Below are 14,725 nucleotides of genomic sequence, written 5' to 3'. Positions count from 1 at the left end.
CCATCTTGGGTCCTCTCTGTGCTATATCCTCTCTTAACCGTCTTACTTAAGGGCAGGACTCAGACTTTGTTCATTGTTCTATGCCTAATCACAGCACATAGTAAGTACTTAATAAACACTTAATTGACTTATTTTAAATAAATACATTGTAGTATAATCAATTTGATACATTCTTTGCTTTTCTGTCAATGCCATTATTATCAGAGTATGTGGTAAGTGGTTATCTGTTAAGTATGTCTGTCCTAGGTGCTAAGGATGTAGACTTTGTATTTTACTATACCTTCTTCAGTCCTCTTCATTTATTCCCTAGATCCTGCTACGTGTTCCTTTTTTACCATTTCTTAATAATCTCCAGCTTTATCCCCACTTCGTTAGCCCAGATGTTGGTTATCTTGCGAAGAGATTATTACCACTCCCTTCTCTTTCATTTTCTTGCTTCTAGTACATCCCAGAACTTTTCCATACTACTGGGAGAAATGTGGCTTTCTTTTTTTTTTTTTTTTTTTTTTTTGAGACAGAGTGTTGCTCTGTCCCAGGCTAGAGTGCAGTGGTGCAATCTCGGCTCACTGCAACCTCCGCCTCCCGGGTTCAAGCAGTTCTCCTGCCTCAGCCTCCCAAGTAGCTGGGACTACAGGCGTGTGTCACCACTCCCAGCTAATTTTTGTATTTTAGTAGAGACAGGGTTTCATCATGTTGGCCAGGATGCTCTTGACCTCGTGATCCACCTGCCTTAGCCTCCCAAAGTACTGGGATTATAGGTGTGAGCCACCACGCCCGGCCCAGCTTTCATTTTATTTTTAACCAGAACAGAGAAACCCATCTTCTGCCTTGAAATCTTTTCCCCAGAGTAATCCAAATCATTTCACTCCCAACTCCTCCTATTTTAACGGACAGTGTAACAAGCAATTAATGCTTTTGAAGATCATGATTGTACTAGTCAGTCCTAACCACCACAGAAGATAAACGTCAAGGTCAGGCACGGTGACTCACACCTGTAATCCCAGCACTTTGGGAGGCTGAGGCAGGTGGATCATGAGGTCAGAGTTCGAGACCAGCCTGGCCAACATGGCGAAACTCCTTCTCTACTAAAAATACCAAAAATTAGCCAGGCGTGGTGGTGCACACCTGTAATCCTAGCTCCTCATGAGGCTGAGGCAGAAGAATCGCTTGAACCCAGGAGGCGGAGGTTGCTGTGAGCTGAGATCACACCATTGCACTCCAGCCTGGGTGACAGAGCAAGACTGTCTCAAAAAATAAAAAAATAAAGTAAACTTCAAAATCTCAAAGACTTAATAAACAATAGAAGTTTATTTCTGACACATAAAATTCTAAGATGTGACCTGCATCCTCCTGTGTTCCAACAGTGATTCAGAGGCCCTGGTTTCTTACATCTCATTGCTTTTCAGTCAACACACAGATTCTAAGATAACTACAGAATGGAAAGAGCATAGTCGATCATACATGGGATTATTTTTATGGGTCAGCCTTAGACATCGCTTACATGGCTTCTGCTCACATACTTTGGTTAGGATTCGTTGTCGTGGTCACACAGCTAGGAAGAAGCTGGGAAATAGGGTACATGTGATGCCCAGGAAGAAGAGGAAATAACACTTAGAGTCAGTGAGCTGTCTGCCCCTGTGGCCGTCAAGAACAGCAGCTGTTCCCACCACCCCATCTTAACAGGCTTACTTAATTTTATGTATTAAATTTTTTATTCCTTCATTTTATGTCTTAAATTTTTTACCTCCTTTCAGTTACTTGAATGCGCCAATTTTCTTCCTATCTCAGGGCCTTTACTCTCTCTATACTCAAATACTGCTTTTTGCCTGACCTAATTTCTTTTAGGCCACAGCTTAAAAGCACCTGTCAAACTTACTAACTTAAAAATTGCTTTTCTAGTTAGAGTAGTAAACATTTGCTTGTATTTATTACCGTTTAGCTTTAGTAAGCCACCCTTTCTACATTAAAGCTGGAATTTGAGTGTTCTCAAGTTTCCCTGTATTCCTGATACTTTGAGAAGAGATAGCATTTGCCATATTTATTCCAAACATTTTTTTCAGTTTCTCTGTGTTTAGTTTTGTTCATTGTATGGCATACATAATTTTTAGGTAAATTGGTATTTTTTCTTGTGATTTCTTTCACTGCTTTTAAACTTAAAACATCTTCCCCTACTCTGAGATTAAACTTAACTATATCATCTGAGTTTTTCTTTAGTGGTACATTACTTATCTTCCACAAACTCTCTTAGGTATTAATGCTCCCTGGAAATGCTTTCTACGTGGATAGCTCAGCTCCTAGCCCTTACTTGAGAGCATCCTTCTCTTCAGCTTCTCCAGAACAGATGGATGTGGTGAGTACAATACTCTCTTCAGAGTAACACTAGCTAGCAGTTCTGTTTTTCAATGCATGAGTTTACTTTGTGAATTAGGACATTATTTAATATCTGTTTTGGTTTCTAAAATCCAGATATTTGTTGATCAGTCATGAACTACCATTAAAAAAAAAATGTCATTTTACTTTGTTGCTAGACTTCTATAGAAATGAGACTAAATTGGAGTTAAAGTTGATTGTCTGCATGAATAATATATCACAACCTACTGAGCTGGGTAGATTGTCATGTTATGAGGAAAACCTCTTTCCTTCTTTTATTGACTTAACATGAGCCAGAAGTACAAATTCATGATGGCTATCCGTCTGTCTCTCTGAAGAAAGAAGTATGAGCAAGGATCAAATAGAATAAGATTCTTAAATTAATCACAATCTAGCTTTAACCAAAATAAGCTGTGTATGTGGAAACCAAACAGAACTGCTATAAATTGAACATGCCACTAACCTTTAGAAGCGTTTATATTTATTCTTGGAAATGGACTTTTTGGGCATGTTCTTTATTTACTTTCTTTCTCATGTCATTAAATATGTTTTTTATAAGTTCTCTCTGCTTTAATATATTTGTGGAGTTAGACATTGAAACTATATAAAATGCAGATGAGAGATTATATAAAAATCTAAAATAATCCATGTTATGGATAAAATGGAAAATGATCTTGAAGGCTGCAAGAACAAAAAAAAAATCCTGGCAATCTGATGTTCTTCAGTTTTCATATTTTAGTAGACATTGATGGCATCCTGCACAGATAAAGTTGATGTTAAACCCGACTTTTCAATGCCTTCTCGACCTTAGACAGATACTCTTTGTTTGCATTTTCAAAGTTATTACAGAATTTTCTAATGTGGTGTGTTAATTAAGTTAATTCTAATCTTTTTTCTGTTTTAGGCCTTCCAGGTATTAGCACAACTTATAAAAGAATCTTTATGAAGAAATTAAGCTAGGTTGGGCACGGTGGCTCACACCTGCAATCCCAGCACATTGGGAGGCTGAGGAGGGAGGATCACTTGACCCCAGGAATTCAAGGCTGCAGTAAGCTATGATCACACCACTGCACTCTGGCCTGGGTGGCAGAATGAGACGCTGTCTCTAAAAAAAGAGAAAGAAAGAAATCAAACTAATCATGCTGCTCATGGATTTTCCCAATAAATCTCTTGTTTTGGCAGGAAGAAATGAACACTGGTATTAGACCTACAGATTGAATTTCCTCAAACATGTCCTGTCTATAGTAGTTCAACTAGACACCTTTTAAAGTGCCTCTAAATTCATCAGATGGCCAAAATATTTATAATCCACTCATGCTTTTGAAAATGTTCAATCTGTAAAAATTTCCTGGATTTATTATAAAGAACTTTATAGTTGCTTTATAATTTCCCATAAATTGTCTTTGAAACTAACGTTTTACACTGAATTATTTTGAGAGTTTAAAGAAACAATTAAGTTCAAAATAGTATATAGTGTGTACTTTTTCTACTTTTAGGAAAATTTAATGAGAGCTTATTGCAAAAATTGTTATAATTTGATCATTATAAGTGACTTTTAGTAAAAGTATCATAAACATATGTTCTGCCACAGAAATTCCTTTAAAATAAAATTCTTATACCTAAAGGCATCAGACTTATTAATTCTAAGTAAGGATGGTAGATTGTAGACTTAGGAGAATTTACTACATTGCATTTTCATAATACTACAAAATTTATAAAAACATTCTTATCAATTATGTAATTTAAATCTGCCTTTAAGGTATTAGGAAATATTTTTTAGAGATTTTTTTCTCATATTTTAAAATCTCCATTTATCAAAGTAAGATATGCTCAGTTTAGAATTTTCAAACAATCCAGAATATATAAGGAATAAAGTAAAAGCCACTCACTATCTCACCCCCAGTGCTAACTGCTTATGCATTTAGCATTCTTCCCTTGCAGTGTTTTTCTCTGCATACACATGTAATATCTGGAAGAAAACGGTCTCACTGTGACAATGTATCATAAACACACTGTATTCATTTCCTATCACTGTTTAACAAATTGACAAAGTGTTCCACGACCCAGTAATTGTAAAGTTGTAAGTACCTTTGAGGAATGAGGACGTTTATGTCATTGTTATTTATGTCGTCCCTTGTGTATATAAACATTATCACAATTATTATGTTCCTGGATATCTGGATGAGTTTACATCTTTGAACAGCTAAAATGCTCAAGCAGAAATCTCAACCTCAAAGATCAAAGCAGCTGACCCCAAGTCCAAATCCCTATTTCTAAGGCAACCAGTGATAATTATGTAGGACCAATTGAAGAGACACAGGGCCTGCAGGAGGGCCAAGATGAGGAACCTGACAGTTCTCTTAACTGTGGGAGCAGAAAAGTATAAATCAGAGAGACTTATAAAAGTAAAATAAGCCTTCCCCTTACTTTATTCAGTACTTTTCAACAATAACCAAAATTGCTTAGCCCAGCATTGCATAGATGAGTGCCTTGCTTTGGTTTGTTGGTTTGTTTTTAAGCCACCATCATAGAATAGTTGATTTATAAATTGACTTATAATTCCTAGCTTTCAAGCAAGGGATTACTCGTAACCACAATCTTAAGGAATCTGTTTCTTAAAAAAAAAAAAAAACAGAGCAAGAAAATGGGGGCACCCACAGTGCCTTATGACTCAGTGTTTGTTTTTGTCTGCTGAGATTATCTTTCCCTCATCAGGAAACTGTAAAGTATTGGGAAAATTGAGCCTTATTCATTGCTACTGCCATTGTGAATTTTTCCAACCTTCTGGAAAAGCAATTTGGCTGTGTGTACCAAGAAACATTAAAATGTTCTTACCCTTGAACACAGTGTGTTAGATACCGTGGATTAGCTCACTCAGCATAAATTCTAATTTCCTGCTTGTATCTTTGAGCACTGTAAAAGCAAAATGCTACATTTCCAGATGCCCCTGCAGCTACAATGTCAGATATGGCTGTCATTCAGATGGCTGAATTCAGAGCTGAGTTAAGAGGGCAGCCAGGTAAGATGTGAGGCACACATTTTGCTGGCATGGATCCCAGCTAAGGCAGTATGATTTTTATAGCAAGTAACATCTTAGTTTGGTAGCTTTCTGATTCTGGCAGAATCAGTGAAATGCTGGTGCTAGAAATGGTTCCTGGAAGCTCCATCTACTTTTTTAGCAATTCCAACAACTTTGGAAACCACAGAATATGGGATAGTAAACAATTTTAAACCATTTTGGAAACCACAGAATACATGAAAATAAACACTTTTTGCTTTAATCAGCTAGTTTTCATTATCTGGAACTGAATACCAGTCAATATGGCCAGGGTGTCAAGGGTCTCCAAGCGTGGTGATTTACTAAATGGACTCACATGTGATTGTGCTTGGAACAAAGTCTGGAGGAAACTTCCAGGCATGTTTCCAAGACTCCTGTCTCAGTGGAGTCTCAGTGTTGTCCCGGAGGATGTGCTTAATTCCTCCAGGAAGGATGTGTGATGACACATGCAACCACACCTCACCTCACCTGAGACTGGTGGTCTAGAGTTTTTATTGCTGGCCAGTCACATATGCCTACAGTGCCTGCATGGCTGACCTGAGTTACTGACACTCCAACCCACAGAGGGAACAGCAGGTGTTCACTGTAAATCCCATGGTTGAGATAAACTAAATGGAAAACCTAAATGGAGTTCAGTATGTCTGAAGACCTCCCAGCATGCAAAGTGCTCTTACCAGTCAGAATATTGTAAGGGCTCAGTTCCAAGGAGCCAGCCAAGAGTCAGTCATGAAAACACCCTTCCCGGGGAATGTGTATGGTTTAAGTGGCCTAGATCTGCTCAGTTAACCCTTTCCTCCCCACTGAGGATCCCACTTTTAGACATTTATAATAAAGAATTACACAAATTATAGAAGATACTTTTAAAATGTGTAGTTATTGCAGTTTAAAATAGCAGACAGCTCAGGGTAGGGGCAGAGATATTGTGACTAAAGTTCTCACAGTAGGAAAATGTCAATTATTCATCCACTTAACTGAATTTGAGGCAACCACTGAAACACCATTATGAAGCAGTATTATTAATTTTAGGATGAGGCAGTAAGGTAAAAACAAGTGTAACAGGAATGAAAACCCAGGGTATAAGAAGCATGGCCATAATTTAGTTACAACTGTGTGAACACAGAAAACAGCTAACAGGGGCAATCGTTAGGTAATCTTTTTCCTTATTTTCAAAATATTCTATAACATGGCTCTTTTATAATTTACAAATAAATTTAACACCTTAAGTAACCTGGTGACATGATGCCTTTTTCAGTAGGACAAGCAGAGATTGCTAAAGGCAATGGTCAGAACATATATATCTCGGGATGGCAGCAGGGCTAGTACCAAGCAATAGGAATCGCATTGAAAGTCACACGCATATGATCACAGTCAATGTGGGCCTGGACAAGAACGACCTGGGTTTAATTTCCCACCGTTGGTCTGCGTCACTTCAGCGTGGAAGCCGTGGTCTCCTTGGTCATGGTCCACACTGACGTGAAGCAGCAGGACTACCTGGTCCTGGTGGGACTCAACATGGCAATTTCAAGGTGCCTTATAACAGAGCAGTTGTCACTTGGCATAGTTCTCCTTAAATTTAAATTTGAATATTTGTCCACTTTAGGAATTTCTTACATGGAGGGGATGATTCTTGTACAGCATAGTATATCTTCAAATTTCTTTTCCCACACAACTCATTAGATACTCAGTGAGTAGGAAGTATTAACTTTATCAAAAGTAGGATTAAGTATTTTAAAGAATCTAAAGTCTTAATAAAGTGAAATATCGACCAGTCACATAATTTTCACTAGTGATATGTGTTGACTAACATTTTAAGGTCTCAAGTCCAGAAGCATACTTTCTGTAGAACCCAGTGGTAACTAGGAATACCTCATTTTCAAAAGGAATGTATTGGTTAGCATGCCTTCACAGTTATCCTAGTTCCAAGCTTTAGGATTTAAAGTTTCACACACACACACATATATATATATGGGGTTTTGTTTTTCATTTTTTGTTTTTTTTGTTTTTTTTTTGAGATGGAGTCTCACTCTGTTGCCATGGCTGGAGTGCAATGGCACGATCTCAACTCACTGCAAACTCCACCTCCCAGGTTCAAGTGATTCTCCTACCTCAGCCTCCTAAGTAGCTGGGATTACAGATCCTACCACCACACCCAGCTAGCTTTTGTATTTTCAGGAGAGATAGGGTTTTCACCATGTCAATCAGGCTGGTCTCAAAATCCTGACCTCAACTCACCCGACTCCGCCTCCTAAAGTGCTGACCTGGCCTTCACTTATATATTTATTCATTCCTTCAGCAAATATTTATTGAGTTCCTATTACTCTAGACTCAGCATATACCAGGGAACAAATTAGAGAAATTTTTGACCTTCATGGAATTTGTATTTGGGATCTGAATTATTCTAATGGAAATTGCAAGCCATTGGAGAGTTTTAAACAGGGCCATGCAATACCTGTGCAAGGATACCAGGTAGCCTGAACTTGCAATGCAGAACCCCTGAGGAGGAACTGCACCTGGCCTGTTGGAGGAGCTGTAGAGTCCAGAGTGCTAGAGAGCACACAGGTGTATTAGTCCACTAGGGTTGCCGTAGCAAAGTACCACAAACTGACTGGCTTAACAGAAACGTATTCTCTCACCATTCTGGAATCTGGAAGTCCAGGATCAAAATGTCTGTAGGGCCATGCTCCCTCTGAAAGTGTAGGGAAGGATCCATTCCAGGCCTGTCTCACGGGCTTGGTGGTTCTTGGCTGTGGCAGCATCACTGCAGTCTTCCTGAGACGCTCTCCCTGTGTTGTGTCTGTGTCAAATTTACCCTTTTTACAAGATACCAGTCCTAATGGATTAGGGGACCCGTCCTACTCCAGTATGACCTCGTCTTAACTAATCACATCGGCAACAACCTTATTTCCAAATAAGGTCACATTCTGAGATACTGGGGATTAGGACTTCAAAACATGAACTTGGAAGCTAGGGAACAGTTCAGCTCACAAAAACAGGAAAGCAGTAAAAGAAGAAAAGTCAAAGATAGGAGCGAGGTGGTAGCCAGACTAGGTAAGGCCTTGCAGGTCATGTGAGTGTCTCAATTATTCTAATGGAAATTGGAAGCCATTGGAGGGTTTTAAACAGCAGAACAGGCTACGCGTGGTGGCTCACACCTGTAATCCCAGCACTTTGAGAGGCCAGGGTGGGCAGATCATAAGGTCAGAAGTTCCAGACCAGCCTGGTCAACTTAGTGAAAGCCCATCTCTACTAAAAATACAAAAAAAAAAAAAAAAAAAAAAAAAAAAAGTAGCCAGGCATGGTGGTGCACACCTGCAGTCCCAGCTACTCGGGAGGCTGAGGCAGGAAAACTGCTTGAACCCGGGAGGCTAAGGTTGCAGTGAGCAGAGATCGTGCCACTGCACTCCAGCTTGGGTGACAGATTGAGACTCCATCTCTAAGTAAATAAACAGCAAAATAGCATGGGCTGGCTTGGATTTCAAAAGAGCACTCTGACTCCAGCATAGAGAATGGATCAGAATGAACAGGGTAGAAGCTGGAAGACCATGAAGAAATCTCTGTTTTAACTAGTGTGATCAGGAAAGAACTCTGATGTCGTGGCGTTTAAGGCAAGACCGAAATAAAGTAGAGGGCAATTCACAGAGGTATGTGAGGAGAGATGCATAACTATTTTTTCAAGAAAAAAACTGAACATAAAAAGGCCTCTCAATGAATTTAACGTAAAATAAGTATTACACGCCTCCTCCTTTCATATAGTTTGAATGTAACTCATCTGATTTCTTGTTTTTAGTATGATTTGGCCAGTTTGCTTTTTCTTTCCTTATTCCTGCTTTCAGATTTTTTATTTCCATTTCCGTTCATGTGCTTCTTGTAAACGACTTCGTGCCTTTTTTAAATTTGGAATTTAGAACTGAAATTGAAATTTTCAGTACTAACCTGAAATATGGTCATAATTTCAGTACCACTTAGTACTTAAAGAGCTAGATTGCCCAGATACTACAATGATGTGTTCATCAGAGTCACTGAAAAAGCAATCAAAATTAGAACCTAATAGAGTTACTCAATGACTTTCCATTTAAGAAAGAAACTAAGTAAAGGGAAAATAGGCAGGTTGCGGTTGCTTGTGCCTATAATCCCAGCACTTTGGGAGGCCAAAGCAGGCAGATCGCTTGAGTTCAGGAGTTCGAGGCCAGCCTGGCCAACATGGGAAAACCCTGTCTCTACCAAAAAAAAAAAAATACAAAAATTAGCTGAGTGTGGTGGTGTGCACCTGTGGTCCCTGCTACACAGGAGGCTGAGGTGGGAGGATCACTTGAGCCCGGGAAGCAGAGGTTGCAGTGAACCGAGATCGCACCAGTGCACTCAAAGAGAAACTGTCTCAAAAAAAAAAGAAAAAGAAAAAGAAAAACATTTCTCACTACACTTCAGCTCTACTGAAACCTAATTTGAATGCTCAGAACTTTCAATGCTCTTCATACTTGTGGCATTGCAGCTACCTGCCAGCCTCAGTTTACAAAGATTTGCCACAGGATCTTATTTTCCAAGGTTCCCGGAATCCTGTCTGAATCATCTTGAAAAGGAAGCAGCAAAATAGTAGGGGCCTTGGAATTCCCTAGACACCTAAACCACCACCTTCTAGCAATGTAATACGTAGGGAAGGCTTAAGAAAAAAAAAAAAAGGGAGAGGAAGGGAGGATGGATCTGCATACACCTCAACCTGGAAATATCAGTTCTAGAGGTTTGCCTTAAGGAAATTTTTTTTTTTTTTTTGGACAGAGCTTCACTCTTATTGCCCAGACTCGAGTGCAGTGGCCTGATCTCGGCTCACTGCAACCTCCACCTCCCAGGTTCAAGCAATTCCCCTGCCTCAGCCCCTCGAGTGGGGGATTACAGGCACTTGCCACCACGCCGGCTAATTTTTTTTGTATTTTTAGTAGAGACGAGGTTTCACCATGTTGGCCAGGCTGGTCTCAAACTCCTGACCTCAGGTGATCCACCAGCCTTGGCCTCCCAAAGTGCTGGGATTACAGGCGAATTGTAAACTGTAAATGGGTGGATTTTATGGTATGTGAATTACGTCTCAATAAAGATGTTTTTTAAAAAAGATTACTATAAAAACATAAATTGCTTGATTGATTAAACATGACCTGATGAAAACTGGAAAATAGTAGCCCATGATGTGGTTAGAAAACATATTTGCATCGTATGCAAATATGTTTGACATGAGAACACATTCAAAAAATATGAGGCCAAAGAGTCTTTCTAAAGCAGCTTGTGCAATGCAATCCCATTTTTATTTGCTAACAGAAGGGTATGTTTATTCAAACTGTATGTACGGATGCCCACATTGCCGGGGATAGTCCTGAGTGTTCGTGACCTATCAGTGAATAGATCCTTGTTATCATGAAGCCTACATCTGAGTATGGGGAAACCCCTTAAGTAAGAAGCATAACAGGCTGGGCACCGTGGCTCATGCTTGTAATCCTAGCACTTTGGGTGGCCACAGCGGGTGGATCACCTGAGGCCAGGAGTTCAAGACCAGCCTGGCCAATATGGCGAAAACCAGTCTCTACTAAAAATACAAAAATTAGCCAGGGATGGTGGCATGCACCTGTAGTGCCAGCTACTCGTGAGGGTGAGGCAGGAGAGTCACTTGAACCCAGGAAGCGGAGGTTGCAGCGAACCGAGATCACATCACTGCACTCCAGCCTGGGCAACAGAGCGAGACTCTGTCTCAAAAAAAAAAAAAAAAAGTAATAAGCATAATAAATGAGTACACTGCACAGTATGTTAGAGGTGTAAAAGGATCATGGGTTGGAAAGGGTAAAGAAGAGGGGCTGGAGTGCAGGGGTGGGGTGCATGTTGCAGTGTTCACTGGGGTGGTCGCTTGTCCTCACTGAGAAAGTGAGGTGAGCAAACACTCAAGGCAAGCGGTGACTGGAGGAGGAGCCAGGCCCCATAGCGAGTCTGGGCCCTCTCAACTCAGGATCCCAGGACCAGGCAGAAAACCAGCAAGGCAGCAGCAGAGAAAACCAGGCGTGTGCAGGCCTGCCGCACTTTACTGAGCTTTGCTTTCTGACTTTCCAGAGACTGCATTTCTTACAAAGGGAAGGTTTGTGGCAACCTTCTGCGTCAGCGCTATTTTTCCAACCGCAGGCCTTCGCTTTGTGTCTCTGTGTCACATTTGGGTAATTCTTACAATATTTCACTGTGTAATTAGTATGATATAGGTCATGCGTATCGATAATTATCTTTGACATGACTATTGTAATTTGGGTGAGGGGGGTGCCATGAACTGTGCCCCTGTAAGACAGCAAACTTCATCAATAAATACTGTGACTGTTCCGTGGACCGGCCATTTTCCCATCTCTCTCCTCAGGCCTCCCTATTCCCTGAGACACAACAATATTGAAATTAGGCCAATTAAGAACGCTGCAATACCAGCCAGGCATACTGGCTCACAACTGTAATCCTAGCACTTTGGGAGGCTGAGGCGGGTGGATCACTGGAAGCCAGGAGTTCCAGACCAGCCTGGTCAACATGGTGAAACCCCATCTCTCCTAAAAATACAAATTGCTCCTAAAAATACAAACAAACAAACAAAATACCTAGCCAGGCATGGTGGCACATACCCTGAATAGTAATTCCAGCTACTCAGGAGGCTGAGGCAGGAGAATCACTTGAACCTGGGAGGTGGAGGTTGCAGTGAGCTGAGATTGTGCCACTGCACTCCACCCTGGGTGACACAGTGAGACTCCGCCCCCAAAAAAAAAAAAAAAAAAAAAAAATCCTACAATAGCCTGTAATCCCAGCACTTTAAGATGCTGAGGCAGGCAGATCGCTTGAGTCCAGAAGTTCAAGACCAGCTTGGGCAACATGGAGAAACCCTATCTCTACAAAACTACAAAAATTAGCATGCTGGTGCACACCTGTAGTCCCAGCTACTTGGGAGGATGAGGTGAAAGAATCACCTGAGCCCAGGAAGTGGCAGCTTCAGTGAGCCAAGATTGTGCCACCATACTCTAGCCTGGGCGATGGAGCAAGACCCTGTCTTAAAAAAAAAAACAGAATCTTACAATAGCCTCTAAGTGTTCAACTGAAAGGAAGAATCTCAAGTCTCTCACTTTAAATGAAAAGCTGGAAATAATTAGGCTTAGTGAGAAAGGCATGTTGAAAGCTGAGATACGCAGAAATCTAGGCCTCTTCACCAAGCAGCTAGCAAGCTCCCAGAACCTCAGTTTCCTCCTCATTTGTAAAATGGGGCAAATCTGCTTCCAGTTGTTTTGAACATTAACTTAGGTAATGCATGCAAAGCACATAGCGTCACTGTTATTTGTGAGCCTTAGAAGATTCTGCCATCCATGTCTATTACCGCAGTTAGAAAGCTCACTGAGATATGATGGTATGACTTTCTCCCCCATCTATATCGCCAAATCCATTTTTAATTCTCGTTTTCCTTTCTCGTGGACTTTGAAGACCTCGTTCCTTGGCAGACAGACTTTGCAATCCCAGGGACTCTGAGTTTCACGCATCGCCATTAGCACCACAGAATTCATCTGGAGGCTGGGGAGAGATGCCCGGGAGTCCTCCAAACATTTGAAGCTTCTCCAGCTTCACTTGTCTGTTTCTTACTTGGTCTGTGCTCATTCCGCCTCACTTTGTATTTGCTAGATGAAGGGGATAATGATTATGACTGTTTCCGTAAGCAAGAGCAAGGGAGGCAATTAGTTCAATAAATGTTAATTAAGTGCTAACTATATGCAGCTACTGTGAGAGGTGCTGGAAATACAAGATCAGGAAAAGAACCCCTGTCCAGAAGAAGTTCACAAAAATCTCTTAACTCTTTGCATCCCAACAACAAGGTAACTTTCTGGCCATTACAGAATGTCACATTTGAATTTCCCAAGATTTCCTTTATAACTTTCTTGTTCTTGCAAACTTCACGTGCCTGAAATTTCTCATGTTTGCCTTTTTTTCCTCAATCAAGTTGACAGATACCTCTGCTGGCTAGGTCTCTTGGCGATCCTGAATAAACTGTGTTCGTGGTGCAAATTAAGCATGTAGAAAGCACATTCATCTTTTTAAATGCAGTGTCTAGCAAGTTCTTGCTACCTGGAAAGTGTTCCGTAAATATTTGTTTTAATCGGGAAAAGGATTTTCAAGTTGTCAGGGTACAATTTAATTTCAACATGCTCTGTAAGCTTGAGAAGAGCAGACAGGATGTGCATAATGTGGTTTTCTTGGGAAAAAGGAGAAGGGGGAGCGACGTCTGGGAACTGAAACTGACACTCAAGGACTTGCATCTGCACTTCCTGTTTCTTGGACCTGAGCCTCTTGGAACTCAGCGTCAGCCTCAGATCAGGGCAGGTTGGTGGTTGAAGCATTTAGGGAAGGATGTTTATAACAACTTATTTTTTACTTATTATAGAAGGAGTGCATGCTCATGATGACCAAAATGAGTCATTGAGGTAGCCAGGGGTAGACCAGGCCTTCAAACTCAGCTTGTCTGTCCCCTAGAGCAGGGGTTCCCAACCCCCAGTCCATGGCCCATTAGGAACTGGGCCACACAGCAGAAGGTGAGCTCCAGCTGTATTGACAGCCACTCCGGTCACTTGCATTACAGCCTGAGGTCCGCCTCCTGCCAGATCAGCTGCAAGATTAGATGCTTAGGAGCGCTAACCCTATCGTGAACTGTGCATACAAGGGATCTAGGTTGCATGCACCTTATGAGAATCTAATGCCTGATGATCTGTCTCTGTCTCCCCTCTCCCCCAGATGGAACCGTCCAGTTGCAGGAAAACAAGCTCAGGGCTCCCAGATTCTCCATTATGGTGACTTGTGTAAATTTTCATTCTTTATTACAATGTCATCATAATAGAAATAAAGTGCACGATCAATGTAATAAGCTTGAATCATCCCCAAACCATCCCCCCCCACCCCGGTTCCTGGAAAAATTGCCTTTCACAAAACCAGTCCCTCGTGCCAAAAAGGTTGGGAACTGCTGCCCCAGAGTCATGATATAAGACTGTGTCACCTTAGGGATAGCTAAGGATCGCCTGAGTAATGGGTGACCTCAAGGCTGGGCTCAGAGCCAGTGAGAGGAGTGGGAGACGTCTTCGCACTGGCATTCCAGAAGAGGACAAAGTGGCGTTGCCGGTATGTTTGTGAGATGTCGTCAGAAAAAGACAAGGTAGAGGAGGGCAGCTATGCAGCAGGTTCAGCAACACTTAGAGGCCCCTCATCTACCGACAGATGCTTGGCTCACACTGCTCAGGAGAAAGGAGCCTGCATGCAACTTAG

The 14,725-nt window shown here is 41.2% G+C and overlaps 1 protein-coding gene and 1 long non-coding RNA gene across 5 annotated transcripts in view; both read left to right on the top strand.

The window, feature by feature from the left end:
* The window catches only part of AADAT (aminoadipate aminotransferase), a 33,133-nt gene extending 29,139 nt beyond the window's left edge, over positions 1-3,994 (top strand). For 2 of the 4 annotated variants that reach the window (XM_032298658.1, XM_032298659.1), the window contains 2 exons: positions 2,249-2,350; positions 3,027-3,186. In XM_032298658.1, coding sequence (XP_032154549.1) covers positions 2,249-2,350; positions 3,027-3,119 — 195 coding nt within the window. In that variant the 3' untranslated portion in view covers positions 3,120-3,186. Of the gene's footprint in view, positions 1-2,248; positions 2,351-3,026; positions 3,187-3,274 lie in introns of those variants that run through there. The other 2 variants (XM_032298660.1, XM_032298661.1) reach the window with 2 other exon arrangements.
* Positions 3,995-11,284: 7,290 nt separating this feature from the next.
* LOC116565173 lies at positions 11,285-14,337 on the top strand. Its single transcript, XR_004275292.1, has 2 exons — positions 11,285-11,613; positions 12,902-14,337. It is a non-coding gene; the product is annotated as an uncharacterized LOC116565173 (long non-coding RNA).
* Positions 14,338-14,725: the final 388 nt, after the last annotated feature.

The sequence above is a fragment of the Sapajus apella genome, unplaced genomic scaffold (genome assembly GCF_009761245.1).
Source record: "Sapajus apella isolate SASKATOON/1434 unplaced genomic scaffold, GSC_monkey_1.0 scaffold39, whole genome shotgun sequence".
Lineage (NCBI taxonomy): Eukaryota > Metazoa > Chordata > Mammalia > Primates > Cebidae > Sapajus > Sapajus apella.
The sequence above is the reverse complement of the archived record's forward strand: the minus strand, read 5'-3'. Positions and strand labels throughout refer to the sequence as shown.